The sequence below is a fragment of the Notothenia rossii genome (genome assembly GCF_949606895.1).
Source record: "Notothenia rossii genome assembly, chromosome: 12".
Lineage (NCBI taxonomy): Eukaryota > Metazoa > Chordata > Actinopteri > Perciformes > Nototheniidae > Notothenia > Notothenia rossii.
This window is the reverse complement of record NC_136911.1, coordinates 13,613,981-13,634,892: the sequence shown is the minus strand read 5'-3', so window position 1 is coordinate 13,634,892 and position 20,912 is coordinate 13,613,981. Positions and strand designations below refer to the sequence as shown.

Sequence of the window (20,912 nt, the reverse complement as noted above, 5' to 3'; positions counted from 1 at the left end):
ATCCATCAGTCCACCTAGCATATCTCAATAAATACTCTCATCAAACTAAGTACAATTCTACCATTTGACACGTCGTTTTAAGCAACCAATGATTTTCTGGTAAGCAACATTTTGGGATTGGATTCCTCTTAAAGGTCACCGATCATGCTTTTTTTAGGCAATAGCATAGGTCTCAGTATACCACTTTACAATAAGACTACCCTTATAAAGGGTTTACGAATAGTTTGTAATTAATGTATTAATTAGGATGTGAACACTTTATAAATCATTAATAAGCTTTTATAAGACTAGAGATAAACAGGACAACTGTGACCGGTTGCTTGCCAAATAGTGAGCCCACATTTATCTGTACTGCTAAGTCTTATATTGGCTTCTTAGCTTACTTCATCTTATTCATCAGCCAGCATCCTTGGTATCTGTTGCTTGCTAAGTAGCCAATATAAGGCTTAGTCATCTTGCCAAATAGTGAGCCTGTGTTGATGTATGTTGTATGTATGTATCTATGTTAGAACTGGTTTATAAATGGTTCTTAATGATTAATAAAGTGTTTACAACCAAATTCATAACCTAATTATAAACCCTTTATAAATCCCTTATAAGGGTAGTCTTATTGTAAAGTGGTACCGGTCTCAGATATATTAAAAAATATAAAAAACATGTCGATGAAGTGTTTTGGTCAAAAGACCAAACAGATCATCCATTCTAGCCATGCCTCATATCCCTCTATTTCTCTTCCTGTTCCAAAATTGCTGATTCTGGGTATAAACAGGTCTCTCTTGAGAATGAGACCCTGTGTCTCAATGAGATTTTCACCTGTATAACTAAAGGCTAAATACAAAATAAAAATAAAAATGTAAATAAGAGGGGGCGGAGCTTATGCCAGCTCATGCGGAACCTGGCAGATACTGTCTAAAATGCTGTGGTGATGAAACGCAAGGATTATTAGATCAAGGTTTATTTCTGAAACAGTAAGGAGCTCAAAGGCTTTCTCTCTTGCCGGTTATACCGCAAGGTGAGTTCCTTTTTATTTCCTGCTTCTTCACACACATGCTCTCTGCAGTATAGGTTAGCTCTGATTGTTCGATTTGATGTCATATCGGCGGCAAATCTGGATCAGCTCTGTTGTACCCCTGTTTTTAGCGATTTGGGTACGGAGGAAAAGAGAGGGTTTTATTTTCTGACGCTGCGTGAGTTCCCTGACACACACATATTTATGTATAAAAGACATCAAAAAGTGCATTTAGCATAATAGGTCCCCTTTAAGAAGTGATGCGTTTAAGGTTAATTTACCCTCACTAAACCAGTGTACACAACTACAGTATACAGATATTGGCTAGAAACAAGTCCATGTTACAGTTTTTCTCGATTGCTAACACACATTTCTTTTTTAATTGCTCAGTTTCTCAGAACACTAAACACAATTCACAAAGCCACACACCCAAAGTGCAGAACACTTCATTTCTCCTGCTAAATTAATAACTGCCCTCAAAACTACATAAACACTTACCAAATGCAAACTTTTGCACCAAATATAACACACTTCATTCATAACACTAGATTGTTTGACCACCCAACTGCACACTGCTGAGCATAATCTAAAGCACTCTCATCTGTTATGGGCTGTGCTCTGTACATAGAGGTGTCTGCAGAGAAAGGTGCTGGAGTTTACAGAAATACAGTAAATGAAGAAATACAATTGAGTTGTTGAAAACAAATCACATTTTATTCAAAACTCACATTGTGCAACATGCACACAGCTCATAGTTACTATGCTTCGGATCTCTCTAAGTGTGATGCATTGTTTACCAAAACCCAGTTTGTAACTGCTGCTTCCTGCGCCTCATTGGAAATCCTTAGCCTTCCACCTGCACCTCTTTGTTTCTCAGTCCTTCAGATAAACAACACAGACATAGTGGTTGGTCAGTGTCTGTGTTGCATAACAGTAAGTCTACCACAGTACATTGTGCAGGATTTGTGTACAGTTATAGTCTGCAACATGCCAACAATTCAATTACAGTAATGAAGTAAATACGTTTCACACAACAGAGATAAGCACTGATATATCATGAGTTATGCAGAGCTAAAAACTGGTAACTAACCTGTTTTCAAGTCTAAGTGTCCGGATTACAGAGGCGATAGTAAATCGTCTTAGATTAGTCTGACCCCTGTGTCCAGCCTCTCTCATCGACAAACCATGGTTGATAACATTTCATTTCATTAGAGAGTATTCTTCTTTGTCCGCGTCCTCTCCCTCCAGCTCTACCTCTACCTCTCATTCTTCCTCCTCTCACTCTCAGCCCAGCTCTTGCTCTTGCTCTTGCTCTTGCTCTTGCTCTTGCTCTTGCTCTTGCTCTTGCTCTTGCTCTTGCTCTTGCTCTTGCTCTTGCTCTTGCTCTTGCTCTTGCTCTTGCTCTTGCTCTTGCTCTTGCTCTTCCTCTTCCTCTTCCTCTTGCTCTTGCTTCCATGTTGGCTTCCATTGTTGCTGTAAGAAAGTACTCACCTGTGGTCTTTTGATAGTGCTAACATCCTGATTGATGAGCCAACAATTATGCTACCAGGTGTTTGGTCAGGTGGAACGTGTTTCTTGATCATTGGTCTCTGTGTGAGGCATTTTGAATATCAGTGTTTTAAACCTGCCAACACGTGACTTTATGTCAGATTCCTGTGTCTCACGTGGAGAAACGTTTGCAGTGGTTTGCAAAAAGTGCCATGTTGATTTGCAAATTGTGTGAAAAGCTGAAAACGTGTTTAGAGTTTTGGAGATTTGAGCCAATGTTTTGCTCTTTGAGTGTCAGTTAAAGTAATTGTGCTTTATGTATCATTTTAGTGTGTTAGCAATCGAGAAAAACTGTAGTGCAGCTAAAGAATATAAGAAATACTTTACCAAAGTTTCAAAAACCCAGATACACATTTGCAACTTTTAGCATTTAAGACCACAGTAACTTAGTGATTTTTAAACATCAACAGTTATTTATCTTTTAGAGGAACTATTTTGCCCAAACAAAGATAGTTAGAGAGTGTGTCGTTCTCAAACAAAAGTGATGTTTTCATGCATTATAAATTATTACATACATTATATATACAGCTTGATGTGTGACACAAACTAAACGTTGACTAAAACTGTTTACCATAGTTCTCACGTGTGGTCCAAAACGTACTTAATGAAGGGAAGTGGGAATTGATGGGATGCATGTCAACATGTCAATATCCTTGAGGCAAGTTAGTGGGACTTTTTGTAACTTTCACATTGTTTGTGAAGGCAACAAACAATTACCTTTTTATTGTTCTGTTATTAACAATGAACAATCAAAAGTCTTATCTTAGAGATGTGCATTTTCCAGTGTATATTTGATCTGAAGACATTTGTTCTGACGTTTTAGCTCAGTAATAATTTAGTGGTTAAAGGTGAAAATCTATGTTTTAAGTGTTTGAGTGACACACTGTGATATATTTGTAGATAATAATGTCTACAGTATATTAACCCAGCCAAGACTCATGATAGGTAGAAAGTAATGAAGAACATAAGACAGAATATATAACATGAGATCAAAACCTAGTGTTTCAAATGTGTTGTTTTGGTTAACGGTAAAGTCAACCTATCCATATGTGAATTCGACACATTTTGACTTTAGGTTACTGTGTGCTGATTTGTTTGGATGATTTCACAGAAGCGTCCCTGATGCGTTACGTGGGAACCTCCGGCGTGGACGAGAGGACCAGCTCTGAGGACTACTCCTCCCACACGGCTCGCCCAGGCAAACGGACCAATGACACGGCCAAACGCGCAAAGAGACGGAGCCACCACAGCCAAAGCCCCTCCCACTATGTCCTGCAAACAAATCAAAGAGATTCTCCACCGAGAGAGCCGGCCTCAATTTATCATGTAAGTCACTTGTTTTTCTCTTTTTTATAACCATTATTTTTGATTTACAACATATAGGCCAAGGACTTTCAACTGTTTGTTTATAAGAACTTAAACAATTTTAACATCTTTAACACATCTAGTACACAACAGGTGATGCTCCACTGTTGAGGGAATATTCAGTTTTTTTAGTATGCCGGAGACAGAAGAGCTTAAGAAGTATTTTGTATTTTTAAGATTTCCCCCCAGAAATAGAACAAGTTTACACTTCATATTTTTGCTGCACTTGGACAAACAGGACTGATGTCACTATAACACAACATATTATTTGTCGCTCACCGCTAATAGCAAAGAGCAGTTTTCTCAGCCTGAGCACTTAGCATCAAATATCTAGCCACAAATTGATAAAGCAAGAGTCTTACCTTCATTCGAATATTGAAAAATAAAGTTGATTCTCCGTTATGTCGCATGTCGTAACTTTAAAATGTAATTATGAAGTTGCATAATGTGGCTCAAATAAGGGAATGAAACTCAGCTGCTTCCCTGAAGTTAAAGCTTAAATGAGGTTACACTATCTGTTTTGTTTTGATGCAGCCAGCTATTTTAACCCTCGTGAAAAAGTGTGATGTGTGAATGCCAACGTGTTATTACCCCCTGTCACCTTCCTGGCATCTTTCTGCCCTGCCTGTCAGTCCAAGCTCAGGTCGAGGCAGTCCATTTGGCCGTTGGTGACGTTATATGTCTTGACAGCAAATTAAATGTGTTTCCATGTGTGTGTGTATTTACAGTGTGCATGGTTGCTGCGATGGCAGATGGCGTGTCAGTGGGTGTGGGCGGGCCCATGTCATCTGTCTTGCTGAGCGTGGGGCTGTGAATGGCAGAGCTCCAGGTTGTGACATGTGTAATATTGTTACATCAGAGCTGATCTGTTGCCCCATCTGACCTTTCGAGGGAGGTCACATCTCAAATATGCTGACCATGTGAGTTTCATATTATAGACGAGAGGTTTTGCAACTTACAAATTGTATTTTTACATATTTAATGTGATATACACTTTCCAAGCATTTCCATTGACCGACAATGTAATCTGAGAAATCATAGAGAAAAGACACTCCATAGACTTTGAGAACTTATCTCAGAGTCGTTTGGAGTTTTCTTTGGAACAAAGTAGTCCAATCATTTTTGTCTGTACATCCATTGGGAGGATACAATCAGGATTGAACGGCTAATTTGGTACTTTTAATTGGATGGCCTTTAAGGCGACAAATTACCTTAATGTGAACAGATGCTCAAAAGCAGGAATGTAGCCCATAGCTCGGTGCCTATAGGCCTGGAAACCCCTGTTTTACACGTTTGTCCTTCATGTTTTGCTTTCTGAAATGTTCTGCTTTAACCCAGAGGCCTAGTGCACACTTTCTCTCTTTTTCTCCATCACCTGAATATCATACTGTGCTAACCCCCCCTTCCTGTCCCTTTGTTCTATGTTTAGAGGTGTGAGAGTTGCTTAAGTCCTCCATAAGGTAAACCTTACCACCCCAACAAGAGTACCTGTCAGTGTGAGACAGAAAGATAACGAGGGAAAGGGTTTTCCTTTGTATTTAAGTGTCTTCTTTCTCTTCTCCTCCTTGCTCGCTATTATCTGTCATCTTTTATATCCCATGGTTCTTCGCAGTAAACAAAGGGCACTGATTCATCTTGACAGCTCTCTCACCATCTCACCCTCCCTCTTGTTCTGTTCTTTTGCTCTTAGACATACCAACAGTCCTCCTCTCTGCAGTCAAAGAACAGGAAGAAGACTAAAGGTAAGCGTAGAAGACACCTGTTCAGTTTCCTTTTTTGGAGAGCCATATCACAGTCATTTACTCTCGCGTAGAAACATAGATGAATGCATTCACTCCATTTGTAACAATTGTGATATATTTGCTTGTTCAGCCGACCTGGTGCTTGAAGACTGTCTGGGTAGCAATTCATTGAACATAACTATTTAGAAATGCTCAATCGAACACAGTGCCTATCTTTCATTACACATGGGGATATGCTACTTGGACCTTTTATTGAGAGTCCATACCATGGTCCACAGAGTTGAAAATACACTTAATAATTAACCATGTATTGATATTGCAATCATTTATACCTCTGTGGTTTTGAAATGTTTATCATAATAATTATTAAAGCATTAAAGCAGGGTTAGGGAGTTTTTGGGAAAGGGCAAAAAAAGAACTGAATCCAAAAAACCAGCCCCTCTCTCTGCCCTAACCCCCTACCACAAGACTAGCATGGCCATATGCACATGCTTCATAAAGTAATATGTACTATTAGGGGAGAGTGGTGTTAGATGAGCCAACTTGTACTTATGTTGTCCTCTAGGGAAGGAAACATTAGATGGAAGTCAAATGACAACTGCAACCTTTACTTCAGGATCTCTTCTGTCAATCAAAAGTATACTGTAATAATGCATCTATCTCAAAGGGCCATGAAAATATGACTTCTTAAAAAACTGGTCTTGTGGCTTCACGTAAGTTGATTTATTGAACCATCTAGGGGCAGTTTTGGGGTATACATTTTTGAAATCCTCTGGAGCAGGGAGAGGAGCTGTGGATAATTGTTATTGATGAATGCATCAGTGTTTCTTAGGCTCAAAAACACTAAACTCACAATTTAAAATGAAAGCGTTTAGTTTATTTAATAAAAGAGCACATGTTCAATGTGAAAAGTGACAGTAGATATAGATTAGTTGCAATTTGTTTTTTTTAAACACCTTGAATTTCAGGGGGGGGCGCGGGGCTCCGTTGGCGGGGCTCTGTTGGTGGGGCTCTGTTGGCGGGGCTCTGTTGGCGGGGCTCTGTTGGCGGGGCTCTGTTGGCGGGGCTCAGCGCCCCTCCAATACAATGGTAGGGGAAGCACTGATCTACATAGGGTTGACCTGTCCATTTGTCAGTCTTTTGCCACTGCTCTGATGGATTTTCCACCCTTGCCCTCAGTGGCTGCTCTCTCCATCTCCTCAGTATTTCTCTTGGACTCTCTTGGCATGAAGAATTTACAAAGTAAAACTATGTTAAAATAGCATTTTATACTGCAGAGACTTAACTTAACTTTAGCGCCTCATGGGGGGTTAAGCTCAAACACTGGTTCAGTTCATCCCACAGCATGTGGCTCACTTTTCCCCAAAGCCACTTTTTGGGGAAATAAAAGCTATCTAGCTTAGTCATTCATTCTTATCGTTAGCTAAAAGATTCACATGGTTTTACACCATGATAAATAACCAACATGTTTATTACATATTTTTAGACCTGGATACATGTGGTTTGACATCATAATAATTATACCTGCCATGTTGAAAATGTACTAAATGTACTTAAGCAAAACATGATTTATTGTGAAAAAAACACATTTACCACTTTAACCAGTGATTCTCTCCATCACAGCCAAATGGGTGCTTCCTGAATGTATGGTCACATGACCACAAATGTGCACAGTTCCCTAGATAAAGGGAGTGGGTCAACTTACCCACTGGCTCATTTTACCCCACTCTCCCCTACTATTCATAATCCCCATTGTGATGTGATCCTGACATTGTTATGAACAGGCAATTATAATTGTTTTGTTTTATTTCAATTAGTATAACAACATTTTATCTTTATATTTATTTTTCTGATATCTTCAGAAAAACAAATGCATTTTGAATGTTTTATTGTATATGCTGTATTTTGTGTTTGTTTCACCAATAAATAACCTTCAAAATAGTGTAAAAAGGTAGAGAGAGCCTTTAACCGTCACTCTTCAAAAGCGATACTCAAAACTCTCTTGTGTGTATGAATGATCAGATATGGATATGTTTAAATAGGAATGCCCTGAAATAACCTTTGAGTGGCCAGAGTCTGCTTTGAGTGCAGACGTCAGAGGAAGTGCAGACAAGTTTTCTCTCAGTACATTGGAACAGTTATTCTGAAAAGTTTGCCGAATGAGGCTGCATAAAACTGCCAATCTCAGCTTTAAGTCTCCAAAACATCCATTCATACTGAGGACAAATCTTTTTCATCACATTTTCCTGCTGAGAACCAATTTGCATTTAACACATCATGCTCATTACTCTGATTTTCACGAGTCCAGACCAAACTGCAAGGCAAGGCATCTTTACATCTTCTACATACTGTACAACTAGTCCTGTTGACTACGTTATTTGAAACGTTATGTTTAATTGTTTGTGTTTAAGAACATTTGAAATCCCCTTAATCCTTCTGCTTTTATTTTGATGGTTTTACTCCCTACAGTTTGTGTATTCTCTGCAACTTCCTGGTATCAGTTTATTGGCCTCTTTGCCCAAAGTTATTTTTTTCAATCACACGATCATGAATCAACATGTTGGAAGTGATTTTCTTTCACTTGTTTTACCATCTGCCATCGCGGGAAGCTTTGGAAGCTTTAGCGCCATCTGCACATTTCCGCGCAACAGCTTTGTTTGTTTACAGCAATTAAACCAAAGTTTGAAAATGAATGTGATGATTATTATTTAGTAATTGTTTGAAGTGCTTGGAGTAGCCCCCGTATCAAACATGTAATGATATACTTGTTATTCTTTTTGGTCCTTGTCTGAGACAGTGGCTTGAATGAGAGTCTCTCTTGAAACCGACATTACATGTGTGATGATATCTTTAATTGTGGAGCTGCTGCAAAGAAAATAGTTGGAAAAATGGAAGACACCGTTGCACATTTCCAGGATGTAGTTAACTCTTTATCAGAGAGTATAACGTTATCTACAGAGTCTCTTAAGACTTCAAGCTTTTCACACTGTTTGAGCTTTGGTTTGTAGTAGAGGGTGGTTTTTATTAAGAGATACATTCCACAGAGATCTTTCCATTGCTCTAGATAAAAGTGGGATATTGAATTGCTTTCACATTTAATGTTGTTAAACCTTTGCACAATATAAGTTTCTCTGCAGCCGTAACCGGGAGACAAGTGTGTGAAAAATGTTACAGTGCTTTTGTGCCAGAAGCAAAGATCATTTTTATTAAATACCTCTTACCTTACTGCAGTGCAGCAGTGTTCTGTCAAACCCGGAGACGAAACTGTTAGCTAGAATTATTGCACTATTAGGATGTGGCATTTTATAACTGTTTTTATCCACACTACTTTAAGAGATTGAGCACTTACACGCCATGTATCTTGCTTTGTATTCTCACTTATTTCATTTTTCTGATTTATATTCCTGTCCGTCATGCATCCTGTGTTGTTACAGGAAGAAGTTTGGCCTCTCTGAGTCGGAGGCGTGTTTCCTGCAAGGCGCTGGGCAGAGGAGACTGCGAGGGCTGGCTGTGGAGAAAGAGAGATGCGAAGGGTTACTTTTCTCACAAATGGAAGAAATACTGGTTTGTTCTGAAGGACAACTGCCTGTACTGGTACATCAATGAGGAGGTGACTCGTGGTTTTCATTTTGTATTATCTTTACCAGCCTCTTAGTTCATTTTTGTTTTCAAACTGAAATATATTTTAAGTAGCAGTCTTCAACAAGTGTCACACACTTCATAGTTTTTAAGAGCGAATATGAAACAAATGATGACATTTTGACATTTTTCTTTGGTTTCTGCTTTGGGTAGCTATGGACTATTTTTGTTTTTTTTTAGTTAGTTTAGGTCAAAGTTTAAGCTTAACCCATGCCTTTAATTTATTACCAAGTACCTGCAAAACCAACATCCGCCTCAGCCAGACTATCTGTTTAATACTAATTAGCAATTGTTAACATGCTTACATAATTGAGATGGTCACATTTGAGCATTTAGCTTAAACATCAGAGCTCTTGCTATCTATGGTATTTACAGCAATACACAATAAATCCATGGGGAAAACCAGCAAGATGTTCCCTGCGTAGCTGGTTGAGGTACATCCCATTAGCATTCCATAACAAATTAGCTTGAGGGGTTAGGATTGGGATGGGTTCAAACCCCACTGCAGTCAGCATGTCGTTGTGTCCCTGAGACACTTCACCCCAAATTGCTCCTGTGGGGATTGCCCACAGTATTGAGTCTGTAAGTCTCTTTGGATAAAAGCGTCTAACAAGTAACATGTAATGAGAAACGTTGAAGTGTGTCTACATGCTATCCCTTGATTTGAACCACACTACTGTTCTTTCAGCTGTTTAAGGTTAGTGCAATTGGTTGAGATGAGGCATTGACCTCAAATGATTAAAGTTAGGACATGTTTGTTTCAAAACATGTAGGAGGCTCATGTGACTTGTTTTGTGTCAGTTTGCGTCTCCTTGAATCTCTACAGGGGAAGTGTGAAATGTTAGCACAACCATAAAGCCACAAAAGTCATATATATGCTGAAAAAAACTGATTGTAAGGAACATTTTCCTTAATTTTTTTCTATTGGCTGATTATATATATTTCTCCTATTATCTTGTATTTATCTTTTAGGATGAGAAGGCAGAAGGTTTTGTCAGTCTTCCAGAGTTTAAGATTGACCGTGCCAGTGAATGTCGCAAGAAGTAGTAAGTGTGCTACGAAAACTATTGCCTATTCAATGAATGTGTTTACTCCATGTGCAGTTATATGCCCTCCTGTATACCGGTACATGTTTCCCTGCACAAATAACACATGTCATTCTCTCATATCTCTCTAGTGCTTTCAAAGCATGTCACCCCAAGGTCAAGAGTTTCTACTTTGCAGCAGATGGAGTGGATGACATGAACAGGTAAAGCAGCATGGACCACACATGGATGAAGGTTATGCAAAAGTGCAAACTCCCTGCTGTGTGGCATTTGAGCATTTTCCTGTTAACTATCCTCAAAACACTAAACAACAATGTTTTTTTCAAGATATGTTTGCATCGAGGCTCAAGTTTCCACTTGTGCAGAGAACTGTTCTGCAGTTTCAGAATCTGAAATAGATCATTTAACCCAATGTTTTACAGTATTCCTCAATAGGTTAAATTGCAGTGGAAAGCTGTAACACATTCTTGCAATTTCTTGGGAGAAATAAGTGTTTAAGCCCTTTGTCATGATTTATTCATGAACCTTTTGAGAAGTGTGCTTATCCACTTTCTAGCTTGAGTTGAGATAAGAAGACGTAATAGGTTAGCTAAGGTTCTCATTACAACCTTTAGCAGGTAGAAAGAGCTAGTCTTCCTAAAATAAATCACAAATTCTTGTTTTTTTTTAGATTAAACAAACACAATATTTATTCAAGATTAAACAAACAAAATATAAAGAGAGTTGATGGTAGGTGGATATGTTAGCTTTATTAGGACGAACCCAGGCTAGCTGTTTCCAGTCTGTACGCTAAGCTAAACTAAGTTTACCGTCATTCATGTTATCAATCGTGTCATTTCATTATTGTCAGAAGCAAATGAGCAAATGTCCCAGAGCATTGAACTATTTCTTCACAATGGATGTTATGTGAAAATACAGTATGTGTGATTCACTGCAGCAGGCTGTTCTTCCGCTCTGTTAGATGGCTGAGTCGTCTCAATATGGCTGCCGTGGGCCACGCAGAGCGAGAGAGGATACGTCAGGAGCAGGGTGAGTTATTATATGAGATAAGACATTACAATGGATGCATAGATGGTGGTTCTGACTGTCCATGTGTGGGTTTCCTGAAGATTACTGGAGTGAGAGTGAACATGAGGAGGAAACCACCTCCAGCCCCAAACAGGACAGTCCCCCACCTCCATATGATACCTACCCACGGCCTCCATCAGTGAGTCACACACACAGCCGTATTACACACTCATCTGCTGTGCTTGAAGGCAACAATTGAGCTCAGTGCGCTTCCCCAGTTTAAGTTATTGCAAATTAGACTCAAGGGAGTGGTGTGGCACAATTTGGTGTAATTGATGCTATACACTTCCCTCATACTGCTTTGCTCCACATTATATGGATTGTGTTTTTAAAACTAGGATTTAAAACTACAGCCTCTACAATGCTGTTTTCAGTCAAATAGGCACACAAGATAATAATATTAGAAATCCTAATCATTAAGAGCCATAAAAACCCTTTGGTGGTTGCCTTTTCAACAAAAACATTTCTTCTGCCTTTCTGTTGTGTTTATTTCTTTCTCTTTCAAATACTTATTCAATGATCATTTTAACCGTTCGTCAGATAAATTTTTCAAGAGTGTCATTACAATTGATTGAGACACCATTTAATTCTTTCCTCTTTCTCTATCAGATGAGTGCCTATATGGAAGGCCGAACTCGACTGTCTTCTACAGAGACGTGTCGTTCTCGCTCTTCTCAGGAGGACTTTCTCTGTGGCGACCCCCCCGGGTTGGCTGCAGAGCCACAGTACCACCCTGGCCCTCTAGGGGGAGGCACGACACACAGTGGGAGGAAACCAGGGGGCAGCAGCAGCAGCGACATGCAGTATAGATGTGATACTGTAGAGGTGCGTCTTGGTCTATCAAAAGTGATATATCACAACAATTCATATTGTGCGCCCTTTTCCTTTAGCACCACCATCAGGCCAAACTGTAGCTGTCTTATAACCTCATTTAGAAAAGGAACTCAATATGAGATTTCAGGCAAAATGTGACCCAGAGTTGAACACAATGTAATTCAATGAAGTTATTGCCACACAAAAAGCTGATTCATCCTACCAGTACAGGGCTACCAGTAGAGATTGGATTTGAACTACTTGGAAATGATTCTAAGCTTTTGTTCCTGACAGAATGTGGCTACCAGACTCTTCATTTGAATGTGTTTTTCATGGAGTGAGTGAAGTGAAGCATCTACATCAGAATCATTTGTTTTGTCAAAAAGAATTGTACGACTAAAAAGCTTTTGTGAATAAGATATGAGCGCTTTCAAACTCGAGTGTTTATTGCGATACCCAGTTACTTCCTTGGGTCCCAAGCATAGACTGTATATATATAAAGGTCCCAAGTCATCAATGTCTACACAACTCTAAATACATTAAACAATGACTCTTGGATAATGCTAGTCAAAGAGTTACCATGATACACATGGATGGTTTTTCTCTTTTAGTCTATCATTTGGTCAGTCAGAAACTCTACATAAGAATAAGAAGTTAATACAATTTATGACTAACATCACTGATTGTCTCCGTTACTGTTTGTCGTAGTACCGATCCAGTCCCGCAGGGGGCAGCAGTGAGACGGGGTCTCCGGGCCGCTCTTCCTCGTCTCAGAGACGTTCCTGGCAGGACCTGATTGAGACACCGTTAACTGAGGCGGGACTGCACTACCTTCAAACTGGACCTCTAGGTAGCACACAAACCAGAAGATGAATCCAAGACTCTTTTTTAGATAAATTGCTTGAATCGATATTATTTTAGTGTGACAGAGCTCCGGCTTGTGCCTCTCCTGTGTTACTTAGATTCAGGTCACAGAGCTCCATATAGCCGGATATTTGACACTGACAAATAGATAGGGCAGGTTTGCTATCACTGCTGCCATTTGCATCATTGGTGGTCTTCCTCCAAAGAGAGCATTGCTCCGATGACAATATAACACACGATATATCTTTAAAAGGGTTGTGTTTGTCTCATAATTCTGCACAAAATGTATGCATTGAAGAGTTGATGAAGAAGGTTTATGTTGGATAATAAACATCCTTAGTTGTTTCTACTTAATATTTTTCTTAATAATATTTAATATATATCTGGTGTGAATTCTATTTGTACAGATTTGATGTGTGTACATAGCTCTATATTCTCAATAAGCAATACAATCAAAAGCAAATTGTTTATGTTGCTTTAAAAGAACAAAAACAATTGAACTTTGTTGTTGTTTCTTATCTCTATGTTACAGAGGACGCCGTCTTTGCTGAGCCTAGTCCAGTAATCGGGAGTATGATGGCCGGAGCTGTTTACACTCTTCCTGCTCAGAGGAATGTCCCGTTGCCCATGGCGATGACAAGGCTAATTCCTATGGCAACCAAGGGAGGGAAACCCCGCAGTTTCACACTGCCACGAGACAGCAACCTACACACACTCTTCACGCCCCCTGCAAAAGAAGAACAGCAAGCACACAGCAGTGAGTAATCAGGAACATACGTGTACTGTGTTAACTGTGGATGGATAGAAGAAGAGATAGAGTACATGTAGCTTTGCGTTGTGTGGGCGGATGGATGTGAGGAAAGAGCAAAAAAGGCAGGATGTGTCTCACATTGACTGACAGCCACTAGAGACTGAAAAAAGTACTTTTTTTTTGTTGAAGACGTTGACGTCAGTAAAGGTGCCAGAAATAAAAAGGCTCTCAGGCAGGCACATTTCCATTTAAATCATCAGTATCGAGTTACATACCCTCCAGTAATACACTCATCTAATGAGGCTAATGAGAGAACGGTGCCAAGATGAGCCCAGCGGCGTAAAGAGAGAAAAGTGCCAAACTAAAATAGTAAACAATTCAATATAAGATCCATGTGAATCTTTATTTCCTCAGTCTAGCAGAGGAAGAACTTTTTCATCATTAATAACATGTCATTATTCAGCAGAAGGGTCATTGAGATGTGCTTCTGTCCCCCGGTGGTTGCTGTGAGATACAACACAATTTAATCCGATTCTGACGCTCTTTAGCTCTTAGCTTCAAAGTATTTGACAATATTAAATTAAATAGCGCAGAATGGTTTAAATCATTATTAGTTGTGTGATTTGGTCTTTCTTTCGACTGTGAAGGCGGAAGCGAGGGTGCATCCCTGGGTGACCTGTTCCGAGCGTGTGAGCAGGGCGGGGTCTGTCCACTGGGTCGGGGGTCAGACTCCAGAGGTCAGTCAGAGTGCAGGCAGTCCTTCCTCCGACGGGCCGCAGATCCTCAGCTCAACGAGCGCCTTCACCGCCTCCGCATCCTGACATCCACCCTGAAGGTTGGTTCACCCGCGTGCAGCACATACACAAACATAAATGTGCATAAACACACATAAGCATATATACTGTATAGACCAAAGCAAATTCCTCATATGTGTAAACCTACTTACTTGTTAATAAAAAACGATTCTGATTCTGATATACATGGATTTGTATCACTCAAGCTGCTACACCAAAGTAAGAATTAATTGGCATTTTCAAATGCCCTTTAAACGTCGTCAATTTAGGTTATGATCATTAAGATTTGGCGACACAACGCATTTTTTAACAAAGTCAAAGAAAAATGAATACAGCCAGGATGTCCTGATGCAACTGCAGCTCCTGATCTAACATCTCACAATGGCTGCTCCCACTTGTTTCATTACTTCCTGCAAAATGTATTCGAGAAATTTTGGCAAATAAGGCTTAAAATGACCATTTACTGTCAACATCGATCCCGGCGACAATTGATTCGCTTCTTGAATGCTTTTCTTTTTATGTAGTCGTTTCTGAAATAATTATCTATGGTCAGTTGTGTATCAACTGCCCCTAGATAATAACCAGTACACAACACCGGATCAAACCTCTTTTTTTACATTTTATGTGAATTCTTAGCTGCAGCCAGGCTGTAACCCACAATGATTTTTCTGACCATGACATTTGTACACGTCGTTATACACACTGTCTCTGTCTTTTTACTTTGCGTGGCATCAACTGTCCCAGTCTGTGTCCTCGGTTTGGTTTGCTTGTTATACAGCGATCTGTGGCATTTTGCTATAGGAACAGTGGTAATGTTTCGGGGCTGGGTGCCTGTGAATGGCTTTTTCTGTGGCTGTTTTCCATTTTGTCTCTATAGAGTTTGTATCTTTGTTGTTTCTCCGTGTACGTTGGCGGGAATGTTGGCAAAGGCCTTTGTTGCTTGTTCGTGTAGCTACAACAGCTTTTTGCAAGGGTCTGTGACTTTGTTAGCCTGTGTCTGATGATTCAGGTTGGGAGGAGGAGCTTACATGTTTGTCCCCTGTCTGGCGTCTCTCTGACATACACTACGTTTTTTGGGGAGACTTTTGGATAAAACGTCTGTCAAATAATGAGAGCATAAAGGACACAGCATAGTCCTTCATGTGACCCTGGTAAACCATAAACTGCTGTTTGCAAGGTGTGTGTGTGTGTGTGTGTGTGTGTGTGTGTGTGTGTGTGTGTGTGTGTGTGTGTGTGTGTGTGTGTGTGTGTGTGTGTGTGTGTGTGTGTGTGTGTGTGTGTGTGTGTGTGTGTGTGTGTGTGTGTGTGTGTGTGTGTGTGTGTGTGTGTGTGTGTGTGTGTGTGTGTGTGTGTGTGTGTGTGTGTGTGTTCAGGCAGCAGTGACTTATCCGCAGTGGTTGCTGTGGAAACAGCAAAGGAAAATGTTCTCTCTGTCTGTAATATGCCGAAATTGAACTGAAACAACAAACTACAATCTAGTAGTGGAATGGTTCGCTGCACATTTACTCACATACTGTACTTAAGGACAGATTTGAGGTCATCAATTAATCAAAAATACTTTATCAGTCCAAGGGAGAAATACGATTTTGTGAGCATTGCACCACATTCTTATATGGTTATATTATATTACCTATATATTATATATATATATATATATGATATACACTTATACACCATACTTTTGCTTTTACTTCGATTGTCGATTTCAAAAGAAAGTGTTATAGTTTTACTTTACTACATTTACAGCTTGAGATACCTATCAAATTATATTTTTTCCATACAAAATACATAAAATGCTTCTACAATATGATGTCAATTCTTATACATTATATCAATTAAGCTACTTAACAGTGTTTATAGGTGCAGTTGGAATAATTAGTTGATTTTTCAGTTAGTTGATTGACAGGAAATAACTGGCAACTACTTTATTAGAGCCCAAACCAGTACTGGCTCATCTAAAGATGAGTGATCATAAATAACCCTTCCATATTTCACGAAAAAGCATTTGAGTAGTTGTAGTTGTCAAACTCTCCAGAATAAACTATCTCAAATCAAAATGGTCGTCCTTAGTGAAAATAATGGTGAGTTATTCCCAAAACTTAATGTATCCCATTAAGTGTGTGTCTTGCTTTACGTGTGTCTGCGTTTACAAGTTTAGTGGTCAGAATTATAAAGCACGAGAAAATGACCCCACCCCCTTCCTGTGTTTCTGCATCCCCCATAGGACAGGGAGGGGGAGCTAGCGCTGATTGACAGGCTGTTGACCAATCCCCAGCTGTCGTCGGCAGAGTTCCAGGAGTGGAAAAGAGCCTATCAGGAGCTGTTCTCTCAGGAGCCAGACTCGACCACTGAATCAGACCCCGGCCCGCCCCTCACCCCCTCTCTCTCTCACACACACTCGTACATTGAGACCCACGTCTGATGAGTTAACACACACGTTTGAGTTGCTCCGCAAGAAGCAGAAGTTTGGATGTGACAGGGTTGCGATCAGTGATGGACTTTGTTAAAAGAGGAGAGTAAGGACTTGAAATCCTTCTACGCTTTCAGCTGTCAAAGTGTCAAAGTTCAACATGACAACTTTCTGAGGAGAAGCCTGTGTGGCACTCATGTCACATAAATCTACGAGCTGCTTGGTTAAGCCATTCCGGCTGGCTCAGGGGTGAACCATAAACCGATTATTACATGTTGGCTTTTATGCTCTTTAAATACTAACTTTACAACATTCCTCAGTTTCTTTCTCCTGATGGACAGAGACCAGAAAAGTATATTCATGAGCCACCATTACCAGTATTTCAAAATGCTTGTTGTGCCATGTTTATACCAACTGCACATAGCCTCATTAACAGTCGAATAGCCACAGAGTGACATGCATTGTATTCTGTCAAGCCTTATACTTGATGTCGATGATTGTCTTTTCTGTACAGTGAGTATTACAACATAGAGGATTAGCACAGGGGTTTTTCAATTAATTAGTCTCAGTTTCTATCTTGTTATAGAGACTTTAGTTGTGCTGGTTTGGTAGAATTACGTACTGTACTTTGCTGGGCTGGACATGAAGCATGCACATTCAAGAGCCTCCTGGTATAGAACCCATTTAAAGGAAAAGTCTAAGCTAAAAACTCTTTAAACACCGCTTTCAAACAGCCAGTGATTACTTGTTTTCTTGCACAAAAAGGATATGAGGCCAGTTTCCGTATCATACTGTCACTTAATTTTCACTGTCAGCATTATTTTACTTCAACAAAGTTTTGTTAATGATAAAATCTTCATACCATTCATTTAATTTAACATCAACCTCCTTTAATTTTTGTCAATGTCTTTTTTACATCTTTTTGGAGACTGCAACAAGATTGATTCTTATCTAATTTCAGTCTATTAGACTCCTTTCATTTATAAAATAAAAGATGCAATTTTATATTTATACGGGCAAAAAAGGAACATATTTGATTTGTCTAATTCATACATTACATTACTCATATTTACTCATATTGCAACCCACATAACCTATTCATTAACACGATGTATACTGGAGTCTATTAAGGCAAAATACAAAGTTTGAACACCATGATATGTTTTTGAATTTCTATTTCATTTTAGAAGGCCCCACTTGAGTGCAGACAAGATGGCATGCAGGAAATACTTTCAAAGGGGACATCTTTTTTAACATAATTTGTTGCTTTAATAGGCAACCTTACTTTAACACTTGAAATGTGGTTACCATGAGAACTACAATTTTACGAGTCAACATAAAGTGGATGGTTTATTCCGCTTGTCATAGAAAGTTATCCTATGAAACACTTAACCACTCTTATTTAATTAATAGGTAAAGAAAATCACAAAATAAGTCCTAAAAGTTTCTGAACATCCACGATTATTGATATTTGATATATAATATAACCTTGTCTCTTGGGTGAATTGTTCCTTAGATACCATTGGGCTCCTGCATTCTGCATGCCATTAAGAGAATATAAGGACATGTTTGCATAGGAAATGAAATATGGAGCTATTAAAAAGATATATCAGTTTGTTATTTGTACGCTGCTGCCAAGTGTCTCAATACTCAGAGACAATGCACACAACTATGAAAGCAATCATACACACAAATAGAGACAAGCACACACAATAATAAACACACATTTTGACAGTTTGAATGCTCTATCCGTGCTGCTGCCATAGTTGGTTGTAGTAGCATGTCTTTGTTGTAGATAAACACAATATTCCTTTTCTGTTTTTGTGTTTGAAATCTCTAGATACAGTAGGTCTCTCTTTATAGAGTGCAAACTAAGTGTCTTGGATAGTGTTCTCTAATTATATCAGTTTTTTTGGAAAGTTGAGTAAAATAACAGTAATCATTTATCATTCTAACTGTTCTGTCGGAAAGGGGTGGATCAATAAAATGTGCTTGTTTGGATAAGGGTGTATTTGTGGTTTGTTTTTGCTTCAGTGAAAGAGAGGAGGTTGACAGGATGATGAGCACCGATAACAGCTGTTGTATCTTCTCTGTCAACACGGGAGGAAGAGAGCGAGTCAATGACACACCAGATCCTTTGGTTTAGAAACTCTACTCTGCTGCTTCTCCCAATTGACCAATCCTAATCCCTGCCAATCTGTCAATAGTACCACAGCTGAACGAAACTTTGGCCTCTGCAATACAACTTTTCTAAAACCCGCCTCATTGAGTTGAACATGTTGTCACTATAACAACAAGTTTGACACAGTTTTAAAGTGATTTCAGACAGGGAGTGATTGACTCACCTAGTAGTTCATTTTCATGATGGCGTGGGTGAAATCTCATGACACTGTCCCGCTGCCAAAGTAGACATTAGTGCGAGTACTACCTGTCTATTCACATATTTACAGATACAGTTACACTTGGTGCATGCAATACCAAAAAGATTGAAGATGTGAGACTCACGAAAAAAGTTACTTACATTTGTACTGTAGTGACAGAAATATATCTGTGTAGATCAAAAGGAGACTGTAATATTCCTCAAATGATATGCATTTTACTTTCCCTCCAACATCATTCGAATTAATTTAGATTCGGCCCAGAACATAGGCTCAGTAGCAGAAAATCATCAAAAATGCTTGAATATCTTTAAGAAAGATAACTAAGGGTGGATGCTGAGGTACCAACAGTAATTGCCTTCTGTTTTAGAATGAGTTACATGATAAATGTAGATCTGTAAATAAAAGGATGCTACTGTCTTCAGATAACTCAGGTTATTGAAATAGAGATACAGTAAACAGACAGGGAGCTTATCACTTTTGGAATTCAGTTTTATTGTTTCTTATGGTGAATTTGTATTTTTAACAAAGCTTTTTGTCATTTTTAGATTTTCTTTTACATAAGTATGATAATTACCAATGTGAATATTAAATTGTAGAATGGTGTAAAATCGAGAAAATGTATAACCAGTTGTCTGTATGTTTAATTTAATAACTTTGCACATTTGAGCATATGATACAATATTTTCAACGTCAATATTCTCTACAGGATGTATAACACCCAATTCATTTTGAATCCAGCATTACCTTCAAACATATAAAAATGATGACGATATTTATTATGTATTTTGTATTTAGATGAAATTGAAGTAAGTACAACGTTCATGAATAAAGAACTCCCTGCAGGTACCAAGCTATTACCCACAAACTTGCATATTATTTTTTTGCTTGAGCTTTTTCCATTTGTTAGTCAGTGGAAATGGAAAACAAGACTGAAAAATATATCTTGATATCCTTGGTTTGCTTTTATTTCTCTATCCACCATGAATAAATCCTCAAGGTTTCAATACTAGTCAATAAACAGGAATGTCACATGCATCTAACCCTTATCTTATATTACAAATTCAGCATAGCTTTGCTGTCAAGATGTCATCCTCCACCTTCATCCTTTTATCGACTGTTTTGACTTTTCTATTCCCTCCTCCGCAGCCTGGCTCAACCTTTTCCTGAATTCTCATTTGTACGAGAATTAAATTCCCTCCTACTAAATCTTTTTACCCCTCCTCTGCTTGTTCTCATAATCCCCTTTATCTCTCTCCTTAGCTCTTTTTTTTTTCTCCTCTTAGAACACATTGGGTCACAGGAATGAACAAAACCCCATAACCTTTACCACCTTTCCCTGTTGCTTGTAATTTTTGGTGATCTAGGACATTTTATTACACAGATTAGGTTGGTTATTTTATATAATATATAGTTACATTATATTACCAATTATAATCATCATTATCTTATTTCTTTATCATTTTTAGTAAGTATTTAAGATGC

The 20,912-nt window shown here is 38.8% G+C and overlaps 1 protein-coding gene across 1 annotated transcript in view; it reads left to right on the top strand.

The window, feature by feature from the left end:
- Positions 1–20,038, top strand: part of cnksr2a (connector enhancer of kinase suppressor of Ras 2a) — a 51,777-nt gene extending 31,739 nt beyond the window's left edge. Inside the window, exons 13-24 of the mRNA XM_079661606.1 lie at positions 3,669–3,883; positions 5,613–5,664; positions 9,099–9,274; positions 10,276–10,349; positions 10,481–10,552; positions 11,311–11,378; positions 11,459–11,556; positions 12,027–12,242; positions 12,939–13,080; positions 13,627–13,851; positions 14,493–14,680; positions 16,864–20,038. Coding sequence (XP_079517732.1) covers positions 3,669–3,883; positions 5,613–5,664; positions 9,099–9,274; positions 10,276–10,349; positions 10,481–10,552; positions 11,311–11,378; positions 11,459–11,556; positions 12,027–12,242; positions 12,939–13,080; positions 13,627–13,851; positions 14,493–14,680; positions 16,864–17,061 — 1,724 coding nt within the window. The 3' untranslated portion in view covers positions 17,062–20,038. The remainder of the gene's footprint in view (positions 1–3,668; positions 3,884–5,612; positions 5,665–9,098; positions 9,275–10,275; positions 10,350–10,480; positions 10,553–11,310; positions 11,379–11,458; positions 11,557–12,026; positions 12,243–12,938; positions 13,081–13,626; positions 13,852–14,492; positions 14,681–16,863) is intronic.
- Positions 20,039–20,912: the final 874 nt, after the last annotated feature.